Below are 19,895 nucleotides of genomic sequence, written 5' to 3' on the forward strand. Positions count from 1 at the left end.
TGAGTGGGTGTATGAGTATGTGAGTGAGTGGGTGTGTGAGTGTGTGGTGTGTGAGTGGGTGTGTGAATGAGTGTGTGAGTGAGTGGGTGAGTGTGTGAGTGAGTGGATCTGTAAATGTGTGGGTGTGTGAGTGAGTGGGTGTGTGAGTGTGTGAGTACCTGAGTGAGTGGGTGAGTGGGTGTGTGAGTGAATGGGTGTGTGAGTGTGTGAGTGAATGCATGAGTGGGTGAGTGAGTGTCTGAGTGAGTGGGTGTGAGAGTGAGTGTGAGTGCATGAGTGTGAGAGTGGGTGAGTGAGCGAGTGCCTGATGAGTGTGTGCGTGAGTGAATTCAGTGCTCCAGGGACCCCTGGGTTCCCCTGTGAAGACGCCCATAGTGTTTTAGGGCCGGTTAGCTGCAGTCCTCAGGACCTCACTGCACCATTTGACTTCCCCCATCTTTTTTCTGCTTCTGTGGAATGGGCTCTTAACTTCTGCCCAAGCCGCCCTGCTGGGGCTTTGTGGGGTAGAATGCCAGTACCTCAGGGAGATCCCTCTCATCCCCAAGAATGGGGAAACCGAGACTTGGGGAGGAAGGGCTGGGACAGTGCCTGAACTCAGAGTCAACAGACTTCCCTGAAACACCCCCATTCCCACCCTGCACCCTAAGTCTGGAAATCCTGAGTCAGAGCTGGAATGGGCCATGGAGAGTTTTCCTGCCCGCTTCCAAGGGCCTCAGAGCCTCCTGACTTCCCTCAGGGAACGTGGTGGGGGGGGGATGGGAAAAACCTTAGCTGGACATTCTGGGGAAGCTCTCCTGGAAGCCCCTCGATCTGTCAGTCTGTCTGAGTCTGCCCAGGGGACCTGAGGTCAGGAGGAAGCAAGCTGGGAGTGTGAGGAGGGTGGGACTGCGTGTGGCCCAGCATAGACCCGCCCTACACTGTCCCCACCCCAAGCTCTCTTAATGAAATCAAGCTGGCCCTCCAGCCCAGCGGGGAGGAGGAAAGAGGAGGGCCTGGAGGCCGAGGCGGGCAGGCACCAGCCAGAGCAGCTGGCGGCAGACAGCAGACTGTCTGGTGGGCCAGGCTCCTCTACCTGGCAGGCCTTCCTTCACCGGAAGCCGGTAAGTCCCAGCCTGCAGCTCTGGAAGTCTGAGATGGGCTGGAGTTTGGAGCTGCAGACTCCTAGAGAACTTTGAATCTCTGAATGTGGGGAGAACAATCTGAGTATGTGTTTGAGGCTGTGAGTACCCTGTGGTAAAGTGTGTGTGCATGGGTGCTGGGTCACCAGAACTGTGCATGTGTGTGGTGGGAATGTTAGGGCATCATTTCCAAGGCCACGGGGCTGCTGGTGGGAACTTGTCTCGCGTGCCGGCTGTAGGCAGTGCCTGGGATGTCCGATACCACCCATTAGTGTGTGTGCGCGCGAGAGCAGGAGGCTGTGGGAGCTTGCTGGAGTGTCTCGGAGCTGTGTTGTGGGCTCTGACTGCTGCTGCCAACGTTGCTGCTGGCAGTGTGAGTGTGTAAGCTTGTGTGTGGGCTCCGAGACCTCAGCCTTCCTCTGGGCCGCTTTTCAAGGGGTCCCTGTCCTTGGCAGCCCCAGGGAAATGGGCTTGGATATAATGCTTCTTCCAGAACCCCCTCCCCCAAGTCTAATTGAAGCCAGGTTTCCATGGCCTGCCTATCCATCCCTGGCCCCCAGTTTCTGGGTGGGGGTGGAACAGAGGCTCTGGCTAGGCAGTCTCAGGTCCTGGGGTACCCAGTCCTTAGGGGTAAACTTCCTCATCTGCCTATTCTAACCATCTCGATTTCAAGCAGCAGCTCCTAAGAGAGAGGGTCCTGGAGTGTCCGCTGCATCCCCTTGCTGACACGTATATGCCAGGCACTTCTGTGACCTGTCCCCATTGCACAGATGTGGAAGCTGGAGCTCTGGGAATGGACGCATCCAGCCCCAGACACAGCTGCTCTGAGCCACCTCTCCAAAGGGCTCTGCTGGGCAATGAGTTTCCTCTGGGCTGGAAACAGGTTTACTGGCCTGAGATCCTGAGTCTTGTTTAGAATTGATCCAGGAGGCCGAGTAGGCCCTGTCCTCCCAGAAGGCAGCCAAAGATGCCGGACATGTCTAGCAGTCATCTCAGGCCTCTTCAGGTCAGTTCTTCCACTCCACAGAGAGGAAACTGAGGCCCAGAGAGTTTAGAGGAACCACTCAGTGTCACATGGCTATCTCCTGCAAGATTTGGCTAGTTCCATGTAGGGCTTGAGTCCCCACACTTGGCCGCCTTTCTTGGGAGAGCCCTGAGGGACTGAGGAAGGTGGGGGGCTCCGGGAGTTAGGGTCTTGCTCTTTTGAGGCGGGAGCAGTTTCTGCTGCTCTCTCTGGATCCTTTTGGATGATCTGGGGTGCCAGCAGGAGGCCAGAGTTCTCTTGTCTGGGGCATTGCTGTCTACATGCGTGTGTCCATGCCCATGTAAGCATGTGTGTCCTGCTCTCCTGTTGGGGCTGTCAGGGGCCAGAGCAAGTGAGGACAGTCATGGGTCTGCTGAGGGGAAAATGCTGGCTTATCCTGCCTGGCGCATTCCGTTCCTGAATTCCAGCTTTTCTGTGGGATCAAGCCCGTTCCGTCACCTCTAGAATGTTCTCTCACACAGTCCCCGCAGCTCTTTGAGTCTCAGCCTGGAGTCACCCCACTGCTGCCCATTTGAAGATGGGGAAACTAAGGCAGATTTAGACATGATGGCGGCCAGGTTGATGAAGCCAGCCCAGTGACTTTCCAGCTGATGTGTCAGGACAGTCAGTCAGCCTGGGGACTTCTGTGGTGCTCAGGCACTGTAGTCACGGTGGCCTGCCCTCTGGAGCCACAGTCCTCGCTTGCCACAACCATATTATTAGACAGCATCTTAATATGTAGCCCAGGATGTTTTTAAATTTGCCATCCTGTCTCCCAAGTACTGACCCAGTGTTGGGGTGTAGATCAGTGGTAGAGCCCTTGCCCACCTGCTAAGGGCCCTTGGTTCAGGCCTCAGCACCACCCCAGAAAGGGGATGGTGTAGAAAGGGCAGCAGGTCAGTAAAATGCTTGTCAAGAAGAAATGAGTTGAAGCCCAACGCCCAGATAAAAAGGTAGGCATAGTGATATGCACCCCAAATCTCAGCCTTGGAAAGGTGGAGACAGGGGCCAGCCTAGCCAACTTGGTGACACCTTGTTCTCAGAGAGAGACCTCCTGGGCATAATGCTGCAGATTGTCTTCTGGCCTCCACATGCATGCACACGTAATCACATACATGCACACCCTAAGAGAATAACATATTCCCGGCAGAGGACTCAAAACTTAGCCCGGTCACGCATCATCTGTATGTCCTTGGCCATGTCACCATCTACTCTGAACCTGAATGTATCCGTTGTAGGCCTGGACCTCAGAAGAGGACTGATAGAAACTATAAGAGTTTAACAATAAAAGCAAACAGCGTAACTATTCCCCACAGCCTTGTGGCGTTGTTAGCCACCCAGAGCTGACTGAAAATACAGGAGGCTTTAGAGAGGCTCCATGCAATGACTTGATTTGGGCTCCTTTGGGTGGGGGTGGGGACACCCTGATGCCAGTTTCCTGTGATACCGAGGGCTCAGTGCACATAACTGGAAGACTTCAGGCCACTGGGACAGTCACTAAATGACCAGCCTCCTGAGTCCCTGCCACACAAGGGGCAAGTAACGCCACCTGTCTCACCAAGCAGGAGCACGGCCATGGTGCAGCTCAGGAACTTGCCGTGTGGTCTGTTGCCTGCTCTGGGCCTCTGCCTCTGTCTCCCCATCTCAGTCCTCCAAGGGAGACCCCTTGAGACAGGGCCCCGAAACTTTCTCTGTCTTAGACTCCTAGCCCTAGCCAGTCAGGGGACCAGAGCGCTCTTCCGGGCTAGCAACAGTCTGAACCCCAGCTCTCATTCTCCTGACTGCGAGAGTTAGTGTAAACTTGGGCAATGAGGAATTTATTAATTAGCCTGGCTGTCTGGGCCAGATGGGGCCTGGGGGGTTCATGCCAGGAGCAGCCTTCCGGGGGGAGGGGAGCATCTGGTTCCCATTTAGTGGCCGCGGTGGGGAGGGGCCGCGGCACTAGAGAGGAGTTGCAGTGCTAGCTAGCTTTGTCTCCCCAGGAACTGTGGTTCCCCTGAAACCTCTTGCATTTTTGGAGGCTCACAGAGGAGTCCAGGCCTCTGAGGATTGGGGGACTGGGGATACAAATGCCCTGATCCCCTTCCTGGCAGCCAGGCTTCCTCCATGTGTGAGGGTGCACATGTATGTGATGTGTGTGTGTGGACCTGGTAGCTTCAAAGCCCAGAATCTTCTGGAAAAGGAAATGAGTTGAAAAAGCCTAGGCTAGAGCTACCAAGGTCCCAGGGTAATGGGGTCCTGCGGACACTTCTTGTGCAGAGGTGTCTCTCAGACATCTGATCTCCCACCCCACCCCCATATGCCAGAGTCCTCAGGACATTGCTTCCTTTATGCCTGCCAGCTCTTCCTGGATAAGTCACGTGATCCTCTGAGCCTCAGTTTCCCCTGAGCCTTGTCTTTTCCCAACTGGGAATGGGCACAATCATAGCCCCTTCTCCCACTGGGTAGCTCTCGGGCTTCCATGACCAATTTCTTTTCTTTCTTGCTTGCCTTTTTTTTCCAAGACAGGGTTTCTCTGTATAACATTCATGGCTGTCCTGGAATTCACTCTGTAGACCAGACTGGCCTTGAACTCACAGAGATCCTCCTGCCTCTGCCTCCCAAAGGCATGCATCACCACTGCCCTACCCATAACAAATTTCTATTTGGGCTAGGAGATGGCCCAAGTGGTGACTCTGGAAGACCTGAGTCGCATCTCTGGCACCCGTGTCAAAAACCAGCATGGTGGCACATGCCTGTGATACCCACAGTAGGGATGGGGACACAGGAGGATTCTTGGAGCCTGCCTATCTTAACACATGAGCACTAGGAGCCAGTAAGAGGCACTAAAGTGGAGGGTGCTGAGGGGAAAGTGACGAGGTCATCCTCTGGCTTTGCACCCATCTTCAACTGGTGTCCTATGTCCAGTAAACCATGAGAGCGTAAGCTGGTATGTGAATCCAGCCACATGGGTGCAGAAGCATCTATTGGGCACTTAGTGTATACGCGGGTGCAAGACACTGAGGACGCCAAGGTGAGCAAGATATCCTCAGGAGCATCAGAAGGAAGTGGGGCAGGTGGCATTCCGTGTACAACAGCCTGGGAGTGTGTTCACATTGCTACACGGTGAGGGGTTCAGCTAAGTGACTGCTGGACCGTGTTCTTGGCTCTGTTGTCCTTGGGAGTCAGTGAGCTACTCCTGAGACCTGAGACCCCGGAGGCACAGGAGACTTGGCTTGATTTCTCTCTTACCGCTTCTCCGCAGGTTCTGACGTCAACATGGACTCCAGCCTCCTCTTGTCTCTGCTGCTTCTTCTGAGGCCCGTGCCTGTCATGGCCTACTCTGTGTCCCTCCCAGCCACCTTCCTGGAGGATGTGGGGGGCAGTGGGGAAGCTGAGGGTTCCTCAGCCTCTTCCCCCAGCCTGCCGCCACCCCGGACTTCAACCTTCAGCCCCACGTCAGGGAGACCCCAGCCCACAGCTCTGGAGGGCCCTGTGCCCCCCACTAACCTCCTGGATGGGATCATGGACTTCTTCCGCCAGTACGTGATGCTCATCGCGGTGGTGGGCTCTCTGGCCTTCCTGCTCATGTTCATTGTCTGCGCCGCGCTCATTACCCGCCAGAAGCACAAGGCCACAGCCTACTACCCATCCTCCTTCCCCGAGAAGAAGTATGTGAACCAGAGTGACCGGGCTGGGGGCCCCCCTGCCTTCAGCGAGGTCCCTGACAGGGCACCTGACAGCCGGCAGGAAGAGGCCCTGGGCTCATCCCAGCAGCTCCAGGCTGACATTCTGGCCGCTACCCAGAACCTCCGGTCTCCAGCCAGAGTGGTGCCAGGCAGTGGAGAGGGAACAAAGCTGGTGAAGGCTGAGGTGCCGAGCAGCCAGGAGGAGGTCCAGGAAGCCCCAGTATGCGGGGCCACCACAGAGAAGCTGGGGGTCTCAGAAGAGTCAGGCTCGGCAGAGGCTATAGGGGCTCCTAAAGCCAGTGAGGGCCAAGGAGGACAGGAAGGGTCTTTCTCTGCAGCAGAGGAATCCCAGGGACCAGCCGGGCCCCCTGAAAGTTCCTGTGCTTGCAGCAGCGTCTCCCCCAGTGTCTAACTGGCCCCAGAACTGCTGAGTCTGGCTGTCGGGTGCTCGAGGATCACCTCCTTGGTCAAGAAAGGCCTTCTGCTTTGATTGCTTCTTGACAACCCTCCTTGGCCATTGCTGACCAATCCTGACCCTGAATGGGCAGAACTGATGACCTCTGGTGCACCCGAGGACGCACCTGGCCAAGTTTCAGCGCCCTTAATGCTTCTTGCCCTCCTGGGGACTTCACCCTAAAGCACCACTTCTCTACAAGAGGAATGACAGACACACCCCAGATGGAGCTGCAAAACGAGGCAGTCCCCACAAGCAGCCACACAGCAGAAGAGGAAGAGGCCAGAGGTCCCTGGTGAGGCAGCAAACACTGCCAGTTCCATCTCTGCTGTGAAGACAAACAGGGCTGCCGGATTTGAACGTGTCAAGTGAATGGGCTTGCCATGATCCTCAGCTGCCTTTGCGCCACACGGGAAAAACAAAGTACAGCCTGTGTCCAGTTGCGCCAGGAACTGCTGCGGGTCTCCTTCTCATCTCTCCATCCCCAGAATGTCGGTGTCACTCTGCCTCCGCTCAGTGGACTTGATTAGTTAGGAAGCTCCTTGCAGGGACCCCCGCCTCATCACAGAGTTCCCCTAGTCACTCCGTGGATACACAAACTCAAAGTCACGTGAGCTGAGGATCCGCTGTGCCCTCTCTGAGCTGATGCACCTATTCTAAAGGTTCCTATTGGTCTGACTTTGCTTCTCTTTCCCCCATGCGTTAGTATTAGGGCAGTGACGATGGCTGCAAAGTCCAGCCTCACGGCACCCACTCTGGGAAATACTGTTCTCGGTTTCCTCTGGGGCACCCCATCGGACGATCTGGTTCAGAGTTGGAATGTGAGATACAGGGAGTCCGGTTCTCTCAAGTGTCAAGCAACCCTGAATTGAGAGTGGGCAACTCATCTTGCTGTTAATGCCGGGATGAGAGGGATGAGCAGAGATCTCCTCTGCCGGGGCCCTGAAGCAACCCGGAAGCCAAGGGACCTTTGGGACAAGTGTTCTGGATTCTGACACCCAGCCTGGAGTAGGGGCTTGGCCCATTCTTTGCTCACACAGTGGTCTGGCAGCCTGAGCCCACACCATTCCTCAGTCCTTGACAGTGTGGATGTTTTTCCTGTTGGAGGCTTTGGGGGGTTCCCCACACCTTCAATCAGGGACTCCTCAGCTCTTCAGGTGTGGAGATATAACATAATAAACCTTGATCTGGCTCAAGTCTCTGGACTGTCCATGGCTGCAGTCAGGGGTGTTCATGGGCTGTGGGAAGCATAAGGGGAGGGCATCAGCCAGGTCCGAGAGCTGAGGATGGAGCGGCAAAGAGAAAGATGGGTGCTGACAGGTGTCAGGGCCCACAGACCTGAGGATCCCTGGAGGTAGTGTGTCAAACACGTGACACACTGCTGCCTGGGTCTGCTGTGGGGCCACACCACAGCCACTTCCTCTTTGCACTGTGGGACAGGGCAGTGGTGAGGGCACAGCTGCCCATTCTCCGTAGGTGGGGTGAGTGTTAACGGGGCCTCGGGGACAATGACACCCACCCAGCCTTCAACTCCCCCAGTTCTAGCTTCTTTCTTCCCTTTGATGTTAAGTTCCTGTGTTGGTAAGCTCCTACTTGGGCCCAGGAACTGCTTTCTGGAATCCAGATGTGGCAGGATTTGGGAACACATGCCAGGTTCCCAGGATGGTGGTGGCAGGGAGGCTGTTTCCTACAGCCCTGATCCTTCAAGGATCCTACATCCAGTCTGAAAAGGCCCATGCTTAGGCTTCTGGAAACACAATGGCCTCTGTGTTGTACGGTTGGGAAGGACCCTCCTCTCAGCCCAGCCCAGCTTCCTCCGTGAACACCAGCAGAGCTGGGTCTGTTCGCTTAAACACACCCCATTCTAGTGTGCTGTGTGGCTCTGGCCAAGTGCCTCAGTTTCAATCGGTGCTGGGCTCTCTCCTTGCTTCTGAGTTCTGACTGTGGCCGGAAGTACAGAAGCTGCCTGGGGTCATGCCAAGACAACACTGGAAAGCAATTCTCAGTGCAGTGCCTCCCACTAATTCCAGGAGAACTCTCCAAAGAATACGGGGCACATGGCCTTAATGGTGGTATTCTCTGATCCTGGAGGGGGAGGGGTGAAGGAGGCAGCCCGAGAGCCTCCGGTGCTGTTCCTCACGTCATGACTCTCTCCCACCCTCCCGCATTGCACACCATGCTAACTCCACCTCAGCCTTCAGCTCCTGGCCTAGACCCTATCCTGCCCCTTCCACACCTCTATGGCTCAGCGATGGCAGTAGCCCCAGATGAACACAGGTACCGGCCCACTCTGAGGACCTTGAAGTGAGCACTGGTATAACTTCCACAACCCAAAGAAGGAAACGGGGCCGCAGTGGTGCAATCAGTTAGTTGCCCAGGTTACACAGTCAGGGGTTCAGCTCAGTGGACAGGATCCTGAGTGTTTTGTGAGGGATGGTGGAGGGAGGGAGGAGTGACGAATGGATGGGTAGGTGAGTGAATTTCTCCACCTCTGCAGGGATCTACCCAGAAGGGCTCTTTAGTGAACACACCCAGGAATCCGTAGAGGGAGATCTTGAGTTGTAGGCTGAAACCACAAGGGATAGAACCGGACTTGAAGGTCAAGGGAGACAGCCACAGCATCCTCCAGGGGAACCAAGGTCTGAACAGGCCATCCTTTTAACTTGTCCCTCTGTCTGCAGCCAGGCCTGCTCCACTGTGTGTGCATGTGTGCATGTGGTCGTTTGTGTGAATGTGTGCGTGCATGCACACATGCTGTGCGTGTGCAGGTGAGTGTGCGTATGTGTGTCTGTGTGCTTGCGGTCATGTGTGTGAGTGTGTGCTTATGAGTGGGTACGTGCATGTGTACATGCTTGTGTGTGTGCAGGTGAGTGCATATATGTGTGTGTGTGCATGTGTATGTGCGTGCGTGTGTGTGTGTATGTGTGTGTGCGCACGTGCGTGTGTGGTGCTGGTGCCCCATGTTGGGGGAGGGGCTGAAGAGCCACAGAAAGAAGCAGGCACCTCTCCTTCCTCACCCTGGGGGTAAGCCCCAGGGGCAGGGCTGGGTCACACTCAGGTGAGAACAGAGGTAAGCAAACTGTGGCCCTCTGCAAAACTTTTTTACCCCAGTCATAGTGATTTAACGTCAGCTTCAGTGTTAGTCATGTGACCTCGGGCACACCCCCACCTGCCTGGGTATCTGTTGCTGTGTGAAGAGGGTGTTTCTGTTCCAGGGTCGGGGCTGAGGTGTAGCTCAGTGTCAGCAGCGAGTCCCCTAGCTCCGCTTCTGCAGAGAAGGATGAAACAAAACTCACTGAGAGCTGCACCAGCCCAACTCCCAGTCTCTTCCAGATGAGAGGTATAAAGTCCAAGAGAAGAGGGTATGGGGCTCCATCTCCACCTCAGGGCTGCTCTGGCACTCCGCCTGGTGCTCTGGGCACAGTTGGCGCTCTGCACGCTCCTGTGTGAGGAGGAGGAAGACAAACACTAAAACACCAAGACCCACATAACCACATCTCACCCTCACCAGAGACCAGCAGCTCAGAGAAGGCAGCACTTGCTGGTAGTCACACAGCCCTGCAGAACTGCATTCGAACCCAGGGCTGACTGCAGCTTGGGCAGGAGTTCTCAGAACTGGGAGGGCTGACTGCCTTATTTTATAGCATTCATTTTATTTTATTTTAAAATGTGATTTACTTTATTTTGGCAGGATTTTGCTATGTGGTCCAGGCCGGCCTTGATTTCCTGCCTCATCATTGGGTGTTAGGATTGCAGGAATGGGCCACAGCTGGCTAGAACACGTCAGTGGTAAGGTCAAAGCCAGCTGGTGTGGGGGATACACAAGAGTGCCATTTCTTTTTTTCTTTTCTTTCTTTCTTTCTTTCTTTCTTTCTTTCTTTCTTTCTTTCTTTCTTTCTTTTTTTTTTTTTTTTTTTTTTTGGTTTTTCGAGACAGGGTTTCTCTGTGGTTTTGGAGCCTGTCTTGGAACTAGCTCTTGTAGATCAGGCTGGTCTCAAACTCACAGAGATCCACCTGCCTCTGCCTCCCAAGTGCTGGGATTAAAGGCGTGTGCCACCACCGCCCGGCAGGAGTGCCATTTCTTACGTCTCCTCTTCTGCCTTCCTCCCCTAGGTGCTGGCCGCCGAGGTTGGGGGGAGGGGGGCAGCCACCTCTGGCCTCATCATGGCTCCTCTCTCTGTCCTTTGTGTTTCTGGGTCGCTGAGAGAACGCAGGCAACCTCCTGCCCCCCTCCCCATGGCTATTCAGCAGGCACCTACCTCTAGGGACACGTGTTTGCAGAGTGGGGCTGTGTGGCAGCAGAGGAGGTGGCAGCAATGGGCCCTGTCGGCTGCTGATTGTCAAAGGCTCTGCACAGCGCCTGACCCCTGACCTCCACGGCCATGTTCACGGCTTTGCTGAGGTGTAACTGACCCGTGGGTTAGTTAGTGTGCCTGGAAGCACAACCTGGTGAGGACACACATGTCCTCACAAAACTGTCATCCACAGACCAGATTGTGAACACACCTGTCATCCACAAACCCTTTTCTCCCCTCAATCCTTCCCTTCCTGACATCCCAGGTTAGCCTCAAGCTCACTACATAGCTGAGGATGGCCTTGAACCCCTGATCCTCCTGCCTTAGCCTCCTGAGTACCTTGACAACAGGACCCACACCTGTAATGTTTCCAGACATTACTCTGGACTCCTCCAAGGTCCCTCGTACTCTACTTCCTGTGCCTCCTTCTCATCCAGCCCCCACACTCCCCTCCAGCACCCCAAGCCTCAGAACTAACTCGATCCCTTTGGGTGTCTGGATGTTTATATAGCTGGACTTGTATGGTGTCGTTCTTTTGGCCGGCGTCTCCTCCTCACAGAGATATGTTGGATGTTTCTGTCAGCGTGATGCAGCGGCATTCACCGTCTCCCTCCATCGCGCCAACGTGCCAGGCTGTGTCCATCTAACCACGTGCTGCTGGGCAGCTCGCTTGTTTCTGGTGTGAATTTACCAGAAGGAAAGCTTGTGTTATCTCCTCCCAGTCTTCCCAGTGCACTGGCGGGAAGAACGGAGACTCATAACTGATCATCACTTCTAGATGGGATGAAAAGGGCATCTTACCAGTGTCACTGAAAAAGACAGGCTAGGGCCTGTGAGAGAGCTCAGTGGGCAAGAGAGCTTGCTGCTAAGCCTGGAGATCTGGGTTAATCCTGAGACCCTCACGGTGGAAGGAGAGGACTGACTCCTACACACAGGCTGTCCTCTGACCTCCACACATGCGCACCACGGTCTATTCAAACATACATGCACAGAGAGACACAGACAGACACAAAAGTGGAGGGGGATAAGTTGGGATAAAGGGGATAAGTTCGGTAGGAGCAGAGGGGATGAGAGGAGGTGGTGGGGTGTGTAGGGGTGAGAGGAGGTGGTGGGGTCTGGAGGGATGAGGGGGTGAGAATGGTAGAAGCGTACTACGTACAAGTATGAAATTGTCTAAAGCGATTAACTACTAAAAGCTCACGTTTCCGTGTCTGCCTAGTCCAAGTGTCCGTGTGGCTCTAGGGATGCCCATGTGAAGGCGGCGTGCTTCCTGAACGTTCTTATTGTGCCTTCATCCAGCGCAGAAAGTAACATGCTGAATTACTCTACGGCACCGCGAAACCCATCCCTAGGGTCTGGACGAAAAAGGAAAATGAGACTTAGAGAGATCAAGTCCAAGATCATGTGGCCACATGGAGCTTTGAACACGAGACAATGGTGAGGATGTGGGGCAGACGTGACTTCAGGGAGCCTCTAGTTTAGTGGGGATCAGAATTGTGGCTGGTCCTCACAGGACTTGGAGTCACCTGGGAGACACACCTGTGGGCCCCCCTGTGAGGGTTTCCAGAGAAGTTTAAGCGAGTAAGACCCACCCCAAAGACAGCACATCCTGTGGACCGCGGTCTCAGGTGGAGTGAGAAGGGCGGCTGAGAGACAGCATTCATCTCTCCACTTCCTGACAGAGTGGCGTGAACTGCCTCAGCGCCACCACAGGGCCATCCAGGCGATGAGTGACTGCATCCTTCAAACCGTGAGCCAGGCGAAAGCCTTCCTTAAGCTGCGTTTGCTGGGCATTCTGTCACAGTGAACTGACCACAAGAGCCGGGGGCTGGAGCGATGGCACAGCGGATAAGAGTGCTCTCGGGACTGGGTTTGTCTCCCAGCACCCACCTGGGGGCTCATATCCATCTGTAGCTCCAGTTCCAGGAAATTCAATGTTCTCTTCTGGTCTACAAGGGCTCCTGCACGCATGGGTGCACATAATCTCAGCCACACATATACACACAATGTGTAAATAAATACCTATTTTCTTTCTTTTTTGTAATTTTTTTAAAAAGCAGGATTGAATTATGTAGTGTTGGCTGCCCTAGAATTCAATATGTAGACCAGGATAGCCTCAGACTCACAGAAATTCACAAATCCTTACCTCCTAAATGCTGGGGTTAAAAGTGTGTGCCATCATATCTGACTAATAAATACATTTTAAAAAGAATCACCTGAACTGGGTGGTGGTGGTGCATACCTTTAATCCCAGCACTCAGGAGGCAGAGGCAGGTGGATCTCTGAGAGTCTGAGGCCAGCCTGGTCTACAAGAGCAAGGTCCAGCACAGGCTCGATAGCTACAGTGAAACCCTGTGGTGGTGGTGGTGAGGGACAAAAACAAAAGAAACAAATAAACAAAAATCACCTGGTGCTGGAGAGATGGCTCAGAGGTTAAAAGCACAGGCTGCTCTTCCAGAGGTCCTGAGTTCAATTCCCAGCACCCACATGGTGGCTCACAACCATCTGTAATAAGATCTGGTGCCCTCTTCTGTCATGCAAGCAGAATACCATATACATAATAAATATATATTTTTAAAGAATCACCTGGGGTCCCTCTGTGGCTGTTTTGGGATCGATCAGGTTGGAAACCCTGACCTAAAGCAGCACTGTGTTTTCCCTCATGTATGTGGCTACTTTGTCTGGATGCATGTGTGTACGCCGTGTATGTGACTGGCGTGGGCGGAGACTGAAAGAGGGTGTCGGAGCCTTTAGGACTGGAGTTATAGTTTATGTATATAAAATATATATAATATGAATATATATTTATATTTTATGCTATGTGGAATTGAATCAAGGTCCTTTGGAAAAACAACCAGTGTTGCCAGGTACTGGTGGCGCATGCATCTAATCCTAGCACTTGGGAGGCAGAGGCAGGCAGATCTCTGTGAGTTCGAGGCCAGCTGCTCCAGGACGGGCTCCAAAGCTTTAGAGGAACCCTGTCTCAAAAAATCAAACCAAGCTGGGCGGTGGTGGCGCACGCCTTTAATCCCAGCACTTGGGAGGCAGAGGCAGGTGGATCTCTGTGAGTTCGATACCAGCCTGGTCTACAAGAGCTAGTTCAAGGACAGGCTCCAAAACCACAGAGAAACCCTGTCTCGAAAAACCAAAAAAAAAAATCAAACCAAACCACACCAAAACAAAAACAAAAAAACCACCAGTGCTCTCAGCTGCTGAGCTGCCTCCAGCCCCTGTTCTTTCTGGTCTATTTGGTCACATGAGGCCCAGCTGGGAGCCAGGCAGACCTTGCTCTTCTGCCCTGGAGAAAGGATGAGCCTTGGGCGACGCGGAACAGGGATTTGCCTCTTTTTCAGGAGGTTTAATTTCAGGATTTCTCTGACTGCTCAGAAATAGCAAGGGGTGGGGGAACTTGGCGCCGCTCTGGGCCCTGGAGACCCTTTCCAGCTGTTCCTCCCTGAGTGGGGGTTTCTGGGAGCACTTTATGGCAGCAGCTGCGGAGTGAAAATAGCCAAGCTTATAAACCAGCCTTTCCAGGAACACTGGTGCCAGAGGCATCTGTGACGTCTGTCCCTCCCTGAATGGACCCCGGGTGCCTCCCTCAGGTTTGAGGAGCTGCGGTCAGTCAGGGAACTGGGAGGGGCAAGGGGTTGACCTAGGTGGCAGAAGGCAGGAGAAGAGGCAGCAGGACCCCGGGCCTCTCTCGTTTTCAGGCCTCCTCCATCCAGTGATGTAGGCTCATGAGTGTGAGGGACAGGGCGCTTGGCACAGTGACAGGAGCACAGGGCTGGGATCTCAAGTCTGTCTTCCAGTTGTGTGTCTGAGCAAGCCACAAGCCTCTGGGCTTAAGTGGGCTTGTCTGAAATAGGAGCCATGGTGACGGTCTAGGCAGGGAACTGAGTTCTTCCTGGGACCAGGCCCCCTGTGGATGCTGGATTGTGAAGGGAGGGGGAGGAGGGGGCAGGAGGGGAGGAGGAGGGGGAAAGAGAGGGAGAAGGTGGGGGGGGGAGCCTCTCTTCTTTGAGATGAGTTTCAAGGCTCTGCAGCCTGATCTGGGAGACTCCTAGAGTCAACTAGACTCCTGCAACTGAGCTTTCTTGAGCAGCCAAAGGGTCCCGATCCTTGGGAGACCAGAGCTGAGACTGTCCTCAGAGGACACCCCAAAACCCTGTTCAAGAGGGATGAGAGACTGGATCTCTGACCCCCCTCACATCCCTGGGTTCATGTGGAGTGTCTAGTGAGGTCAAAGGTCACATCTCAGCTGTTTCTCGTCTCCCCTTGGGGATGAGGTGACCGTGGCCAGGGCTTGAATGTTGTCTGGGTTAGCAGCTGGTGACCTGGCTGGCAGCACGGATGGGGGAGGCTCTGTCTTCCCTCCACGTTTAAATCCCACTTTAGAATTTCCACCCCGTTTTAGGCGTCACTGTGCCCTGGGGATGGCCACCAATGCTTGTTTTTGTTTGTTTTGAGACTGGGTGCAGCTCAGGATAGCCTCCAGCTCTAGATCCTCCTGCCTCTGCCCCCCAAGTGCTGGGATAATGGGTGTGAGCGCCGAAACAGAGCACTTTCTGTGCACTGGGCCCTCATGGAGCTGAGGGGGCACCGAGGTCATTCACCTTCTGCTGAGGAAAGACCCTGAGGTTCTGAGAGGTTAAGTGACTGCCCAAAGTCACACAACCAAAGTGTCTGAGCCAAGCTTTGAACTCCTGGATGGCTGAACTCTATAGTCAGTTTCCTGCACCTACTACAGTGCAGTGGGTGGGTGGGTGGGTGGATGGGTGGGTGGGTGGTGGGTGGTGGGTGGGTGGGATGGGTGGATGGTGGGTGGGTGGTGAGTGGGTGGGTGGATGGGTGGGTGGGTGGTGAGTGGGTGGGTGGATGGGTGGGTGGGTGGATGGTTGGGTGGGCAAACAAATGGGCAGATGGGCAGGTGGATGGGTAGGTGACTGGGTGCTTTGGGGGAAGGAACCCAAGGTCAATGAGCTCAGACTTCCTCAGGATCTTGGACAGCCTGTGGCAACTTCTCCAATGCTGGGTGTTGCATCCCTTGTGACTTGCAAGAGCGTCTGCAAGGGCTCTGGACTGTAGCTAGTCTCTTGTCAGACCCTTCCTGTCTGCTGCTGCGGGCCCTTAATCTCTGGAGACACCCATGCGGCAGAGTCCTGGCGGCTGAACACCTTGCATCAGCACCCAGGACCTGTTGGCCTTCCTCTTGAGGAAGGGAACTTGCTGAGTTGCCGACTCCAGGCGGTCAGCGAGTGACCAATCCCTGCCTGCCTCTTGGACCCTGGGTGCAGCACGTGGGTGGACACTGAGAGTCCAGGGATCTGAGACCCAGATGGCCATCCTGAGATAGGCTTGTGATGGAAGTGGGGTCCAACCCCAAGAGGAAAGGCTGGCCTCTGCGCCTTGCTGGGCTCTGCCACCTGGATCAAGTCACTTGCCCTCTCTGGGCCTCAACTGAGTCTGACACAGTGGAGAATGAGGCTTGGGCTGGACTGCTAAGTCCCAAGTGCCCTCCCCAAACCCATTTATTTCCACATGAGAGCCTGTTGTGAGGTTGGAGGTGAGGGCCGCCAGAGCCATTCTCCTGTAAGCAACATCACTTAGCCTTGCCACAAGATCTCAGAATAAATTGACTCCTCCTTCTGGAATTCCCCCGCAGAGGGATATAGCCCCTTCCCTGCCATCTTCAAACCCTCCCTCCCCCCTTCCTAAGCTCCTTTTGCACTCTCTCCACTGTCCACCAACCCTGCACTCTGAGGAAGTCCTTCCTGCTATCTAACACAAGTTGAGCTCCTTAAACCAAAAGTCTAATTTCCTCAGGGCCCCGCAGAGCTGTGCTGGAGACCTGGGCTTGGGGGGTAGCCAGCCTGGCTTTTGCCTTCTCCTGTGACTCTCAGCATATCGTGCTTTGGTCTCATTCTTCGCACGGTCTGGCTTTGAGCAGACTGCTGGGGGATCGTCACCCCTCCTGGAAGGTCTTGTGAGCAGTGAGTGTGGATCAGGAAGTCTTTTCTAGAACTTGCCTACGGAAATATCCATGAAACCACAGCAGGGTGGAACAGGGGACGGCTGTGCTAGTGTTCAGTGAGAACAGGGACCTGGGAGCAGCACAGAAAGGCTAGCTCCTCTCCTGCACCTAGCCTAGGATGACATCGTACATCCTCCTTCCTTCACCCAGTGAGTGTGGGGGTTACAGGCGTGTACCACACACACCTGGTTTTATGCAATGCTGGGGATGGAACACAGGACTTCACACACGCTAGGTAAGAACCTTCCAACTGAGCTACAGCCCCAACTCTGGAAATTGATTCCTTTTTTTTCCTTTTTGAAAAAGGGTTTCACTGTTGCAGCCCTTATTATCTTAGAACTCGCCCTGTAGACGAGGCTGGCCTCGAATTCATAGAGATCTGCCTGCCTCTACCTCTCAAGTGCTGGGGTTAAGGTGTGTGCTACCACTGCCTGGCGTGGTTGAATTCATTTTTTTAGATTTATTTATTATGTATACAACATTCTGCTTCCATGTATACCCACACACCAGAAAAGAACACCAGATCTCATTACAGATGGTTGTGAGCCACCATGTGGTTGCTGGGAATTGAACTCAGGACCTCTGGAAGAGCAGTCAGTGCTCTTAACCACTGAGCCATCTCTCCAGATCCCGGTTGAGTTCATTTTATGACAAGGGAATCAGAGGGATTTTCCTGAGGCAGCACCTCAGATGTGGAGCAGGGTATCCCCCATTCCTCCAGAGCACATGGACGATGCTGTGGTACTGGGGCCATAGTGACTACCTGTCTGATGGGGGGGGGACCTCAGACCTCCCCTGCCCTGGGCTCCTGGTGACCATGGGTGGATATGCTTCTTGGGGTGTGTGTGGTGGTATGTGACAGCTGAGTTATAGGCCTTTGTGGTGACTATGACAATGGTGGATGTGATGGTGGGTGAAGTAATGATGGGGGAGGATGACGGGGATGTGATGATGAGGGAGGTGATGATGGGGAGGTGATGATGGTGGAGGTGATGATGGGGGAGGTGATCATTGGGGAGGTGGTGATGGTGGATGGGGGAGGTAATGATGGGGAGGTGAGGATGGGGAAAGTGATAATGGGGGAGGATGATGGGGGAGGTAATGATGGTGGAGGTGAGGATGGGGAGGTGAGGATGGTGGAGGTGATGATGGGGAGGTGAGGATGGGGAGGTAATGGTGGGGGAAGTGATCATTGGGGAGGTGGTGATGGGGGATGGGGGAGGTAATGATGGGGAGGTGATGATGGTGGAGGTGATGATGGGAGAGATGAAGATGGTGGAGGTGATGATGGGGAGGTGATGATGGGGGAGGTGATGATGGGGAGGTGAGGATGGGAGAGGTGATGATGGGGGAGGTAATGATGGGGAGGTGAGGATGGGGGAGGTGATGGTGGAGGTGATGATGGGGAAGTGATGATGGGGAGGATGATGGGAGAGGTGAGGATGGGGAGGTGGTGATGGTGGAGCTGATGATGGGGGAAGTGATGATGGAGGAGGTGATGATGGGAGAGGTGAGGATGGGGAGGTGGTGATGGTGGAGGTGATGATGGGGGAAGTGATGATGGAGGAGGTGATGATGGTGGAGGTGATGATGGGGAGGTGATGATGGGGGAAGTGATGATGGGGGAGAATGATGGGGTAGGTGATGATGGAGAGGTGATGATGGAGAGGTGATGATGGGGGAGAATGATGGGGTAGGTGATGATGGAGAGGTGATGATGGGGGAAGTGATGATGGAGGAGGTGATGATGGGGAGGTGATGATGGGGAGGTGATGATGGGGGAAGTGATGATGGAGGAGGTGATGGTGGGGAGGTGATGATGGGGGAGAATGATGGTGGAGGTGATGATGGGGAGGTGATGATGGGGAGGTGATGATGGTGGAGGTGATGATGGGAGAGATGAAGATGGTGAAGGTGATGATGGGGGAGGTGATGATGGGGAGGTAAGGATGGGGGAGGTGATGGTGGAGGTGATGATGGGGGAAGTGATGATGGGGAGGATGATGGGAGAGGTGAGGATGGGGAGGTGGTGATGGGGGAGGTGATGATGGGGGAGGTGATGATGGAGGAGGTGATGATGGGGGAGGTGATGATGGGGAGGTGATGATGGGGAGGTGATGATGGGGGAAGTGATGATGGAGGAGGTGATGATGGGGAGGTGATGATGGGGGAGAATGATGGGGTAGGTGATGATGGAGAAGGTGATAATGGGGAGGTGATGATGGGGGAAGTGATGATGGAGGAGGTGATGATGGGGAGGTGATGATGGGGAAGAATGATGAGGGAGGTGATGGGGAGGTGATGATGGGGAGGTGATGATGGGGGAGGTTGATGGGGAGGTGATGATGGGGGAGGATGATGGGGGAGGTGATGATGGGGATATGAGGATGGGGAGGTGATGATGGGGAGGTGATGGTGAAGGAGATGACAGCAGAGAGGGATGATGGCAGTGGTGGTGGAGGAAGAGATAGTAGGGGTACAGGTGATGGTGTAGTAGAATGGATGATGGTAGAGGTGATACTGGCGATCCCATTGTTTGTGCAGTTGGTGGGTGACAGGCAGAGGCGAAGGCCATGATGGCCTTCACAGAGGCGATGCTGAGTGTAGTCTTTGAGTCTGCTGTTCCTGAGAACCTGTTAATATTTTGGTAATGGTAAGACGTATGCTGTCTCTCCTAGCAAATGGCTTTTTCAAAGGTAAGGAAACCCCTTTCTAGTTTTACATTGCTAAGAGTTTTTTTCTTTTAATTATTTTATGTGCATTGTTGTTTTGCCATGAGTGTCAGGTCCTCTGGAACTAGAGTTGCAGACAGCTGTGAGCTGCCTTTGGGTGCTGTGAACTGAATCTGGGTCCTTTGGAAGAGCAGTCAGTGCTCTTAACCCCTCAGCCATCTCTCCAGCCCCTGATTACTAAGTTTTTGTGTCACCGATGATCACTGTCTAGTTAGGGTCACTATTCCTGTGATGAGACAGCACGACCAAAACTACTTGGGGAAGAAAGGGTTTATTTCACTCACAGTTCCCTTCACCATCAGAAGCAGTGAGGGCAGGAACTCAAGCAGGGCAGGAACCTGGAGGCCGGAGCTGGTGCAGAGGCCATGGAGGGTGCTACTTACTGCCTTGCTCCCCATGGATTGCTCAGCCTGCTTTTTTTTATAGAACCCAGGACCACCAGCTCAGGGATGGCACCGCCCACCATGGGCTGGGCCCTCCCCCCTCCCCGTCAATCACTAACTAGGAAAATGCCCTACAGCTGGATCTTATGAGGGTGACATCTTCCCAGATGAGGCTCCCTCCTTTCCTGTG

The 19,895-nt window shown here is 54.2% G+C and overlaps 1 protein-coding gene across 1 annotated transcript; it reads left to right on the plus strand.

Annotated features, from left to right (window-relative positions):
• Window positions 1-974: 974 nt before the first annotated feature.
• On the plus strand, window positions 975-7,450 carry Tmem119 (transmembrane protein 119). Its single transcript, XM_057765073.1, has 2 exons — window positions 975-1,100; window positions 5,387-7,450. The coding sequence occupies exon 2, from the start codon at window positions 5,401-5,403 to the stop codon at window positions 6,220-6,222; it is 822 nt and encodes a 273-aa protein (XP_057621056.1). The 5' UTR covers window positions 975-1,100; window positions 5,387-5,400; the 3' UTR covers window positions 6,223-7,450.
• Window positions 7,451-19,895: the final 12,445 nt, after the last annotated feature.

Source organism: Chionomys nivalis, chromosome 3 (genome assembly GCF_950005125.1).
Source record: "Chionomys nivalis chromosome 3, mChiNiv1.1, whole genome shotgun sequence".
NCBI lineage: Eukaryota > Metazoa > Chordata > Mammalia > Rodentia > Cricetidae > Chionomys > Chionomys nivalis.

Bases quoted from the DNA above. Each gene is read 5' to 3' on its own strand.
- Tmem119 (XM_057765073.1), top strand. From the start codon at position 5,401: ATGGACTCCAGCCTCCTCTTGTCTCTGCTGCTTCTTCTGAGGCCCGTG.